Source organism: Sus scrofa, chromosome 3, assembly GCF_000003025.6.
Source record: "Sus scrofa isolate TJ Tabasco breed Duroc chromosome 3, Sscrofa11.1, whole genome shotgun sequence".
NCBI lineage: Eukaryota > Metazoa > Chordata > Mammalia > Artiodactyla > Suidae > Sus > Sus scrofa.
In genome coordinates, this window is record NC_010445.4 from 23,838,132 (window position 1) to 23,850,580 (window position 12,449).

General features: G+C 41.9%; 1 protein-coding gene across 3 annotated transcripts in view; it reads right to left on the reverse strand.

The window, feature by feature from the left end:
- The window catches only part of POLR3E (RNA polymerase III subunit E), a 33,653-nt gene continuing 30,051 nt past the window's right edge, over window positions 8,848-12,449 (reverse strand). For all 3 annotated transcript variants that reach the window (XM_021086481.1, XM_021086482.1, XM_003124552.6), the window contains 2 exons: window positions 11,289-11,414; window positions 8,848-10,059 (listed from right to left, as the gene is read on the reverse strand). In XM_021086481.1, the coding sequence (XP_020942140.1) occupies window positions 10,003-10,059; window positions 11,289-11,414 (183 nt within the window). In that variant the 3' untranslated portion in view covers window positions 8,848-10,002. The remainder of the gene's footprint in view (window positions 10,060-11,288; window positions 11,415-12,449) is intronic.

The window sequence follows — 12,449 nt, forward strand, 5'->3', positions numbered from 1 at the left end:
GCCACTCCTCTGTCAGTGGACACTGAGGCTGCTTCCATGGCTTGGCTAGTGTATGTAGTGCTGCAGTGAACACTGGGGCACCTGTATCTTCCTTTTCTCTGGATAGCTGCCCAGGAGCAGCACTGGTGGATCAAATGGTAATTCTATTTTTAGTTTTTTGAGGACCCTCCATACTGTTCCATAGTGGTTGCACCCATTTACATTCCCGACAGTGTAAGAGGGTTCCCTTCTCTCCACAGCCTGTCCAGGGTTTATCATTTGCAGATTTTTTTGATGATGGCCATTCTGGCAGGTGGGAGGTGGTACCCATCGTACTTTTGTTGATTTCCATTTCTCTAATAACTAGTGATGTTGAACATCTTTTCCTTTGTTTTTCGATGATCTGTAGGTCTTCTTTGGAGAAACGTCTCTTTAGATCTTCCGCCCGTTTTCTCATGGGGTTGTTTGATTTTTGGCATTGAACTACAGAAGGTGTTTGCGTATTTTGGAAATTAATCCCTTGTCCATCACTTCATCTGCAAATATTTTCCCCCATTCTGTGGGTCGTCTTTTTATTTTGTTTAGGGCTACCTTTGCTGTACAAAAGCTTTTACGTTTAATTAGGTCCCGTTTGTATGGTTTTATTTTTAGTGTCATTACTCTAGGAGGTGGATCTTAGAAGGTATTACTGTGGTTTACATCAAAGTCTTTGGCCCATGTTTTCCTCTAAGAGGTTTATAGTGTCCAGCCTTATGTTTAGGTCTGTAATCCATTTTGAGTTTATTTCTGTGTATAGTGCTGGGGGTGTTCTAATCTCATTCTTTTACATGCAGCTGTCCACTTATTGAAGGGACTGTTGTTCCATTGTATATTCTTGCTTCATTTGTCATAGATTAGCTGACCATAGGTGTGTGGGTTTAATTCTGGGCTCTCAATCCTGTTCCCCTGGGCTATATTTGCTTTTGTTCCAGTACCATACTGTTGTGATGTCTTTAGCTTTGTAGTATAGCCTGAAGTCAGTGATATTGGCCTGTCGTGTTCTTTTTTTGTGGTAGTCTGAGGTCAGGACGCCTGATTTCTCCAGCTCCATTTTCCTTTCTCAGGATGGCTTTGGCTGTTCTGGACCTTTTGTGCTTCCAAACAAACTTTAAAATATTTTGTTCTAGTTCTGTGAAAAATTACCTAATGGTAATTTTATAGAGATCGCATTGAATCTGTAATACAAGTCACTGGGTAATACAGTCATTTTGACAACACTGATGCTTCCAACCCAAGAGCACGGTATATCTTGCCATCCGTTTGTGTCATTTTTGATTTCTTTCATTAGCGTCTTCCGGTTTTCAGAGTACAGGTCTTTTGTCTCTTTAGGCAGGTTTATTCCTAGGTATTTTCTTCTTTGGATGTGATGGTAAATGGGATTGTTTGGGGCTTTGTAGGTATTCACGTCATCTGCAGACAGTTATCGTTTTACTTCTTTCTTTCCAGTTTGGATTCCTTTTATTTATTTTTCTTCTGTGATTGCTGTGGCTAGGACTTCCAAAACCATGTTGAATACTAATGGGGAGAGTGGACGTCCTTGCCTTTGTCCTCATCTTAGCGTGAATTCTTTCAGTTTTTCACCATTGAGAATGGTGTTCTCTGTGGGTTTGTCACATATGGCCTGTATTACGCTGGGGTAATTTCCCTCTATGCCCACTTTCTGGAGAGTTTTTATCAGAAATGGGTGTTGGATTTTGTCAAAACCTTTTTCTACTGCGAGGATCATATGGTTTTTTCTTCTTCAGTGTGTTGATGTGGTGTATCACGCTGATTTGCTGATACTGAAACATCCTTGCTTGCCTGGGATAAATCCCACTTGATCATGGTGTACAATCCTTTTAATGTGTTGCTGAATTCAGTTTGCCAGTATTTTGTTGAGGATTTTTGCGTTTATGTTCATCAGTGATATTGGCCTGTCATTTTCTTTTCTTGCGGTCTCTTTGCCTAGTTTTGGTATCAGGGCAATGGTGGCCTTATCGGCTAAGTTTGGGAGTGTTCCTTCCCCTGCAATTTTTGGGAATAGTTTCAGAAGGGTAGATGAACTCTTCTTTAAATTTTTGATAGAATTCGCCTGTGAAGCCTGGACCTGTGTTTGTTGGAAGTTTTTATATCACAGTTTTAATTTCAGTACTTGTGATTGGTCCTTTCATCTTTTCTATTTCATCTGGGTTTAGTCTTGGAAGACCGTACTTTTCTAAGAATTTGTCCATTTCTTCTAGGATCTCCATTTTACTGGCATATAGTTACTTGTGGTAGTCTCTTATGATCCCTTTGTATTGTGATGTCCATTGTAACTTCTCCTTTTCCACTTTTATTTTATTCATTTATTTTTTTTGTCTTTTTGTCATTTCTTGGGCCACTCCTGTGGCATATGGAGGTTCCCAGGCTAGGGGTCTAAGCAGAGCCTAGCAACACGGGATCTGAGCTGCATCTGCAACCCACACCACAGCTCACAGCAACACTGGATCCTTAACCCACTGAGCAAGGCCAGGGAGTGAACCCGCAAACTCATGGTTCCTAGTCAGATTCATTAACCACCAAGCCACAACGGGAACTCACGTGTTTTTGTTATTTTATTTTTTCAGTTTTTTTCTTGTTGATTTCCAGTCATATAGTGTTTTGGCTCGAAAAATTGTTTGATATGACTACAGTTTTCTTAAATTTGCCGAGGTTTGGTTTGTGGCCCAGAATGTGATCTATCCTAGAGAATGTTCCATGTGCACTTGAGAATGTATATTCAGCTGCTTTGGGATGGAATGTTCTATAAATATCTCTTAGGTCCATCTGGTCTAATGCATCATTTAAGGCCTGGCATTTCCCCTGTTAATTTTCTGTCTGGATGATCTGTCCATTGTTGTAAGTGGGGTGTTAAAGTCCCACACTATTATTGTGTTATTGTAAATTTCTCCTTTTAGGGTTGTTAGCATTACACACGATTTGATCCTATGTTGGATGCATATATGTTTACAATTGTTACATCTCCTTCTTGAATTGATCCTTTGATCATTATTTAATATTCTTCTTTCTCTTTTATATTCTTTAAGGTCTATTTTGTCTGATACAATGTTACTACTCCAGCTTTCTTTTGATTTCCATTTGCATGGAATGTTTTCTTCCATCCTCTCACCTTTAATTTGTTTGCGTCCCTGGAACTGTAGTGTGTCTCTTGAAGATAGAATATATTTGGGTCTTGGTTTTGTATGCACTCAGCCAGTCTATGTCTTTTGGTTGTGGCATTTAGTCCATTTACGTTTAAGGTAATTATTGATGTGTATGTTCTTACTGCCATTTTACTGTTTTGTATTTGTTTTCGTTGGTCTTTTTTCTTTCCTTCTTTTGTTCTTTTCTCTTTTGGTTTGATAACTACCTTTAGTGTTGTATTTGGATTGCTTTTTCTTATTTGTGTATCTATTGTAGATTTTTGGTTTGCAGTTATCCTGAAGTTTTGATATAGGAGTCTATATATATATATACAAGATTGTTTTAAAGTTGTTGGTCTCTTAATTGCAAGTGCATCTCCAGTATCCTGCATTCGTACCCTCCTCTTCTCACAATTTCTGGTTTTGATAGCTTATTTGTGTGTAGATGATTTCCTAACTTTATTATATGTATGCCTTTACTGATGAGCCTTGTACTTTGCAATATTTTTGTTTCTAGTTGTGGCCTTTTCTTTTCCACCTAGAGAAGTTCCTTTAGTACTTGCTGTAAAGCTGGTTTAGTGGTGCTGAATTCTCTTATCTTTTGCTTGTCTATAAAGCTTTTGATTTCTCCTTCAAATCTGAATGAGAGCCTTGCTGGGTAATCTTGATTGGAGGTTTTTTCCTTTTATCACTTTAAGTATATCATGCCACTCCCTTCCGGCCTGCAGAATTTCTACTGAAAAATCTGCCCATAACCTTATCGGGGCTCCCTTGTGTGTTGTTTCTTTTCCCTAGCTGCTTTCAGTATTTCCTCTGTCTTTAATTTTGCTCAGTTTGATTAATAAGCGTCTCAGGGCGTTCCTTCTTTGGTTTATTTTATATGTTATTCATTGCACTTCTTGGATTTGAGTGAATGATTCACATGTTAGGGAGGTTTTCAGCTATTATTTCTTCAAGTATTTTCTCTGGCCCTTTCTCTCCCTCTTTTCTTTGGCAGCCCTATAATACAGATGTTGGCACATTTAACATTGTCCCAGAGCTCTCTTAGATTGTCTTTATTTCTTTTCAATCTTTTTTTCTTTTCTGTTCCACGTCAGTGATTTCCACTGTCTGTCTTCCATCTCACTTATTTGTTCTTCTGCCTCCTGTATTCTGCTGTTGGTTGCTTATGAATTTTTTATTTGTTATTGTATTTTGCATCTCTGCTTGCTTAAGTTTTTTTTTTTTTTTTTTTTTTGTCTTTTTGCTATTTCTTGGGCCGCTCCTGCGGCATATGGAGTTTCCCAGGCTAGGGGTCTAATCGGAGCTGTAGCTGCCAGCCTATGCCAGAGCCACAGCAACGCGGGATCCGAGCCGCGTCTGCGACCTACACCACAGCTCACGGCAACGCCGGATCGTCAACCCACTGAGCAAGGGCAGGGACCGAACCTGCAACCTCATGGTTCCTAGTCAGATTCGTTAACCACTGCGCCACGACGGGAACTCCTCTGCTTGCTTAAATTTTAAATCTTGTATTTCTCTGTTCATTGTTTCCTATAAATTATCAACGTATGCCTCTACTTTATTTCCAAGATCTTGAATCACCTTTACTATCACTAATCTAGTCTTTTTCATGGAGATTGGTAATCTCCAAATCACTTAGATGTTTTTCTAGGTTTTTTTCTTTTTCCCTTGAGTCCTAATTCTCTGCCTTTTCATTTTGTATAGATTTTTGGTGTGGTCTCCTTTTTGCAGACAAGAGGGTTGGAGCCTCTCTCTTACTGCCCTTGTGGCTATGGTTGTTACGGGGGCTTGCTGCAGGCTTCCTGATGGCAGCGACTGATGCCTGCCCACTGGTAGCTAGAGCTGACTCTAATCCCTCTGGTGAGTGTCTCTGGATGTGATTAGAGGTGCTATAGGCCTGGGGGACCTTTAGGCAGCCTGTTTGCTGATGGGTGGGGTTGTGTTCCACCATTCGTTATTGTTCTGCCTGAGGCTTCTCAGTCCTGATGTGTAGGGCCAAATCTCGCCAAAACGGCCACCTCCAGAGGAACACACGCTGATGACTAATTCAGCAATCTTTGTCTCCAATGTCCTTCCCCCACGAGGAGCCACAGTCACCTTGTTTTCCCAGGCAATCCTCCAAGAACCACCTGGATTCCTATAGAGTCTGTTTGCCCTGGGTCCCAGTGCACATGAAAGCCTGTGTGTGCCTTTCAAGGGTGGAGCCTGTGTTTCCTCCAGTCCAATGGCGCGCCTGTGCACAAGCCCTGCTGGCCTTCAACACCAAATGCTCCCATGGCTCCTCTCAATGCCAGATCCCCAGGCATTGGAACCTGACAGAACTCTCATTCCTGTGGGTGAGCCTCTGAGATATCATTACTTTCCAGTCTTTGGGCTGCCCACCTGGTGGGTATGGAGGTATGGAGTTGTTTATATAATTGTTCCCTCCTATCATCTTGATGTGGCCTCCTCTTTGTCTTCTGGAGTAGGCTATTTGTTTTAATAGTTTGCAGTCTGGTTAAAGGCTGTTCAGTGGTTGGTTGTAATTTTGTCGCTTTTATGAGAAAAGGTGCACTTCAGTCCTTCTAGTGCACCATCTTAATCCTGTCCCCACCCCCTCTTTTTTTCTTTTCTAGGGCTACACTAGCAGCATATGGAAGTTTCTAGGCTAGGGGTCAAATTGGAGCTGCAGCTGCCAGCCTACACCACAGTCACAGCAACACAGGATCCAAGCTGCATCTGCAACCTACACCACAACCCATGACAATGCCAGATCCTTAACCCACTGAGCAAGACCAGGGATTAAACCCGCATGCTTATGGATACTAGTTGGATTTGTTTCTGCTGCACCACAGTGGGAGCTCCCCTCTGCCCATTTTTGAATTGGGTTATCTTGTTGAGTTTTAGGAGTTTTCTACATAATCTGGGTATTAATCGCTCATGAGATGATACGATTTGCAAGTAATTTTTCCCGTCCTGTGAGTTGCATTTTTGCTCTGTTGAGTCTTCTGACGCATAAAAATTTTTAATTTTCATCAAGTCCAATGTGTCTCTTTTGTTAACTATGCTTTTGGTGCCATACCAAGAATGACTACCAAATCCAAAGTTGTAACACGTTAGTTCTGTTTTCTTCTTAGTTGTGTTTTAGGTCTTGCATTGAGTCCTTGATCCATTTTGAGTTTTTTCTATAATGTTAGGTGATCATTCCCCATTGAATGGTTTTGGAATGCTTGTCAAAAATCATTGAACAGTGCACATGAGGGTTTATTTCAGGGCTTTCTCTTCCACAGGTCTATTTGTCTTTATGATCATTGTAGCTTTGTAATTAAGTTTTGAAATCAGCAAGTGTGAGTCTTCCAGTTTTGTTCTTTTTCAAGATTGTCTGGACTATTCAGAGTCCCTTCAGATTCCATATGAATTTTAGGATGGGTTTTTCTATTTCTGCAAAGGAATTGCATTGAATCTGTAGACAATTTGGGGGTAACATTAACATTTTAGCAATATACACTCATCCAACCCATGAACATGTGTCTCCATTTGTCTTTAATTTTCTCTAGTAAAGTTTTGTACTTTTCATTATACAAATCTACCTTCTTACTAGATGATGCCATCATAAATGTGATTTTTTATTTTTTTCAGATTGTTCCTTGTTAGTGTGTAGAAATGCAACTGATTTTTGTGTTCACTTTGTATCCTGTTACTGCGCTGAACTCACTTATTCTAAGATTTTTTGTGCAGTCTTTAGTTTTCTTCATATAAGAGAGCATATAATCTGCAGAGATAATTTTTCTTCCTAATTTTTTTTTCTTGCCTAATTTCTCTAGCTGGAATTTCCAGTACTGTGTTAAACAGAAATAGTTAAGGTGACCATTGTTCCCTTGTTCCTAATCTTAGAGGAAATGATACTACCCTGCACGTCTGTTATAGTAGTTATTCCTAGTATCAAGACATGTTACAATTATTTCTTTTACAAGCCATTGACAGTCACTAATTAGGATTTTTAGTCCTAACATGCTATAGTTGGCAGGTTTTTAAAATCAATGCTTCATTAAGAATTTGGAGGCCGTGAGTTCCCATCGTGGCCCAGCGGTTAACAAATCCGAGTAGGAACCATGAGGTTGTGGGTTTCATCCCTGCCCTTGCTCAGTGGGTTAACAGTCCGGCGTTGCCATGAGCTGTGGTGTAGGTCGCAGATTTGGCTCCGGTCCAGCGTTGTTGTGGCTGTGGTGTAGGCCAGTGGCTACAGCTTGGATTAGACCCCCCTGGCCTGGGAACCTCCATACAGGAAGCAGCCCTAGAAAAGGCAAAGAGAAAAAAAAAAAAAGAATTTTGCAGCCTATTTCATGCTGGTCTACCTTTGCGTTGTCATAAAGATTTGACATATATAATTCAATTGTGATAATCCCTGGGCCTTTCATCTCTTTTTTTCCCATACCTGTGAAGTTGCCTGACCAGGTATCGAATTTGGACCACAGTAGTGACAACACTGGATCCTTAATCCACTGAGCCACCAGAAAACTCCCCCTCCTATATTCTTTATTATTTGCCTAGATGGTTCTCTTCCGGTAACCATAATTTTGTTTCCTATCTCTGTGGGTCTATTTGTGTTTTGTATGTAAATTCATTTGTATCATTTTTTTTTTTTTAAGTTTCCAAATTTTCCTAGTGATTTGAATTCAATGTTTAATCCATCTCTCTTCCTGCCCACTCCACCCTCACTCCCCATCAGTTCTGGTCTGCTCCGTCTCTGCTGGACCACAAGGGGTCTCACCTCAGTAGCATCGCTATGTGATAGCTGGACACCAGAAAAATTTTGGAAATTTTTTTTTTTTTTTTTTTTTTTTTTTTTTTTTTTTGTTGTTTTTGTTGTTGCTATTTCTTGGCGCTCCGCGCATATGGAGTTCCAGCTAGGGTGAATCGAGCTGTAGCACAGCCTACGCCAGAGGCACAGCAACGCAGGATCCGAGCCGCGTCTGCAACCTACACCACACTCACGCAACGCCGATCGTAACCACTGAGCAAGGCAGGACGAACCGCACCTCATGTTCTAGTCGGATCGTTAACCACTGCCCATGACGAACCATGAATTTTTACTCTTTTCAGACTCAGGTATGTTAACAATTAGAACCAAGAACGTAATATACAATCAATCTGTTAAACTCGTTACCAAATGTTAGTGTTTTTTCCTTCTTGAGGGGGTGGGGGGGTAACAGACACATACACCATCATCTAAACCTTCAGAGTAGTGGCTCTATTGCCCAAAATAAACCATGGCAAGTCACTGTAGCAAAATTTCACATCTTGCCCAACCCAGCTTATTCTCTTTTTTTCATAATCCTCTAAGGGCTGCACTGTCCAGGAGTCACCATGAGCCACATGGGGCAACTGAGTACTTAAATTACAGATAGCTAGGCCCAACTGCAGAGTGTTCTAAGTATAAGATACCAGATGTTGAAAAAAAAGTAAAGTATTTTTATTACATGTTGATGTTTTAGCCATATTGGGCTAAATGATATACATTAAAATTTTTAACCAGTTTCTTTTTTACCATCTTATTGTGTCTATTAGAAAACTTTACAGTTACCTATGTGACTCCACAGTTCTACTGGGCAGTGCTGCTGGCTCCCTTCCCTGACAGACATACAAGGCTTTGACAGCAAAGACAGCATTGCTTTCTTATAACCATTTGAAGACAGCAGCACCATGATGCCAGGTGAGTGTTAGCATTTATTTTAAAAATACACAAAATATAAATTTTTTACATCAAAGTGTGATGACTTCACTTATACACTGTTCCATACTTACCTGGTTTTGTTTGCATCCTTTTGCAAACATTAAGAATAAATGGATTTGATTTTGATTTTTTTTGCTATGGTTCATGTAAACAGTTGAGACTGCTACATAAAGTAGGTTGTTTTAAAAGGTAAAATGAGAGTTCCCTTGTGGCGCAGGTTAAGGATCTGACATTGTCACTGCAGCAGCTCAGGTTACTGCTGTGGTGTGGGTTTGATCCCTGGACCGGGAACTTCCACATGCCATAGACACAGCCAAAAAAAAAAATTTTTTTAAATATAAGATAAAATGGGAGTTCCCATTGTGGCTAAGTGGTAACAAATCCAACTAGGATCCATGAGATGGCGGGTTCGACCCCTGGCCTCACTCAGTAGGTTAAGGATCTGGTGTTGCTGTGAGCTATGGTGTCGGTTGCAGACGCAGCTTGGATCTGGTGTTGCTGGGGCTGTGGTGTAGGCCGGCAGTGGAAGCTCTGATTCCACCCATAGCCTGAGAACTTCCATATGCTGCAAGTGCAGCCCTCAAAAGACAAAAAAAAGGGGGGAGGGGGCCACAGAAACCCAATGATAAAAAATTTCAATTTGGTTTGCTTAATGACATTGGCAGAAGTCTTAGCAGATAGATAATTGAAGATTTAATATTGGCTTCTAGGCATTTTAAATATTAAAAACCTTGAGGTTTTCTTCATCTTGTAAACATAACTTAGACCTTGTTGGCATTAAGGTTGAAAGATGTTGAACCATGATTTTCATCATCCTGCCCATGTTCAGTATACACTCTCTTTATTATGAGAATGAAACCAAATAATAAGCAAAATACATCAGGAATTTCAAACTGTACTGCAAAGGAGGTCCCGGCTGGTCTCCTCTGGGAGTGATCTAACTTAAGCTGACCCTACCACTGGCTGAGCACGATCCCCTCTGTCCACAGTGCAACGCCACAGGCCACGAGATGCTCAGTCCCTCTTGCGCTGTGTCTTCTGAAGCAATCGAGACTCTACTTCCACCTCTGCCGGCTCTGCCGTCCTTCCTGGGCTTGGATTCACTGGGGTAATGGTTTGCAACCATTGTCAAGACTGTACCGTCCCTTTAAGGTACCACATGCCACCATAGCTTACACAGCAGTCCTACGAACAGAGAAACATATGAAGGGCAGGCTTTGGCAGGAGAGGGAGCTACTATATTCTGTGTAGAATATCCAACCTTGATCGTGATTAGTGGAGAGAACACAAGACATCGAGATCCACCTGACCACAACGCTGTGGTCGCCACCCTGCCTCCTCCACATGTGGGCCTCGAGCCTCCTCTCCTCAGGGGTGAACTATAAATGAATGTGCTTTCTAATCGCAACATACAAAACTGAATAAGCTGACCAGAACAAAGGTGCTTCACAAAGAGCATCAGCATCTATGTATGGCCTTGGATGCTTAAGATAATTAAGAATATTCGAGGGAGTTCCCATCATAGCACAGCGGAAACGAATCCGACTAGGAACCACGAGGTTGCAGGTTCAATCCCTGGCCCTGCTCAGTGGGTTAAGGATCCGGTTTTGCCGTGAGCAGTGGTGTAGGTTGAAGATACAGCTTGGATCCCACATTGCTGTGGCTCTGGCATAGGCCAGTGGCTACAGCCCCAATTCGATCCCTAGTCTGGGAACCTCCATGTGCCACAGGAGCGGCCCTAGAAAAAGCAAAAAAAAAAAAAAGGCAAATAGCACAAGAGTTAGTATTAGTATTACTATTTTTTCTGGGAAAAAATACGAAAGTGGTCCAACACCCAAAGAAGACGTGGGGTGAGAGCACTAATCTAGGCTGTGGGTGATGAGCCCCTAGACAACATTTTTTTGCTTTTTAGGGCCACACCTGTGCCAGAGGGAAGTTTCCAGGCTAAGGGTCAAATTGGAGCTATATCCACTGGCCCATGCCCCAGCCACAGCAACACCAGATCCGAGCTGCGTCTGCGACCTACACCACAGCTCACAGCAACGCCAGATCCTTAACCCACTGAGCAAGGCCGGGGGTCAAACCCACCCTCGTGGATTCTCGTCGGATTTGTTTCCACTGCATCACTGTGGGAACTCCTACACTTTTATTTTTTCACGGCGCTTATGTCTTGTTCACTTTAGCCCTTTTGCACATCCCCATACCAATGCCAATTATCTGCTGCTAAAGATCTGACTGGCTGGGGAGGTGTCCAGAAGAAGCCTGAGTTATAAACACAGTAGCAGGAAAGGCACCAGACTAGATCCCTTTCCACACACTGTCGGCCTCCACCTAAGATGGGCCCCCTCGTTCTTCAGCTCGGTCAGAGCAGAAGCGCAGAAGACTCTGTGTATTATTACAAGAGAGAGATGTACCTTGAGCACTTTATCCACCTCCTGTTTACTCAGATCTTCTCCACACTCTTGAGTTAGCCGAGACTGGATCATGTTCCGGCGTACGCGGTAATTTTTGGAAAAAATTTCAAGCAAAACCTGTCGGTGCTGTAGCAGCAAAAACATGTTATTATAGGAAGGTGTCATCTAAAAGAGCAACATCCCCAAACAAGAAATCCAAAGCTATGGACCTAATTCCATACTGTGGTCTGTGGTCAGAGTCCCGGTGCAAGACTTCACTGTTTTAAAAGACAAACACATTTGGCCAGTTTGTCGGACCCCAATAAAATGAAGAAATAAAGGAATATGCCCACAAGAACAAAAATGCCAGTACGCATCAGAGGATGAGTGGTTTAGACACACTTTTTCATGGTAAAAAAAAAAAAACAGGAGTGCTATGCAAAAGGGGCAGCCATGGTCTAAGCTGTGTAAGGACAGAGACGGGGGATGAAGAGTGGATTCAAGTCCTGACACCCAAACATGACAGGATGCTGTGAAAAGCATTACGTCCCAAAGGAAAACTAAACAGGAAGAAATTGGTCAAAATCCCCCCAAAAGTACAAAAGCTGTTAAGTGAAAAAGATTTGATCTAGTATGTCCAACATAGGACCTAAGAATTTCCAAAAAATAGAAAACAGGTAAAGGAATTACACATCTGTCCCAGAACTTCCCAAGGATGACTCGATTGTCCAGCACAGGAATGACCTGGCCAGGGTACCTCTGGAGTTGCTGCACTGATGTGCTACAAGCAAAGTAAGAAAAAGCCTTACGTTTGCCTTAATGGGAGGGATGTGGAGCAAACGGAAAGAACAAGAAGCAGAGTATCACCCCATCAGCAACTCTGAGAGCTTGAATATAAACGGAAGTCTATCTTAAATTCAGGGGAAAATGATTTCCCCTCCAAAAGCCTAGCCCCAGACAAACACAAATACTTGAGGACAAAAGAAAGCCATTTTAAGACACAGAAGAATGCAGACAACTCCTCTGTCCCCTCAGAAGCTAAAATTAAGCAACAAAGACAACACAAGATTCCAGGCCAGCAGCAGACACAGAGCTGGTCCCAATGGAAAGACGGTGGGACAGACGTCCAGGAGTCAGACTCAAGCATGGTACTGCTGTTGGTATCTTTGGTTCAAAAAACCA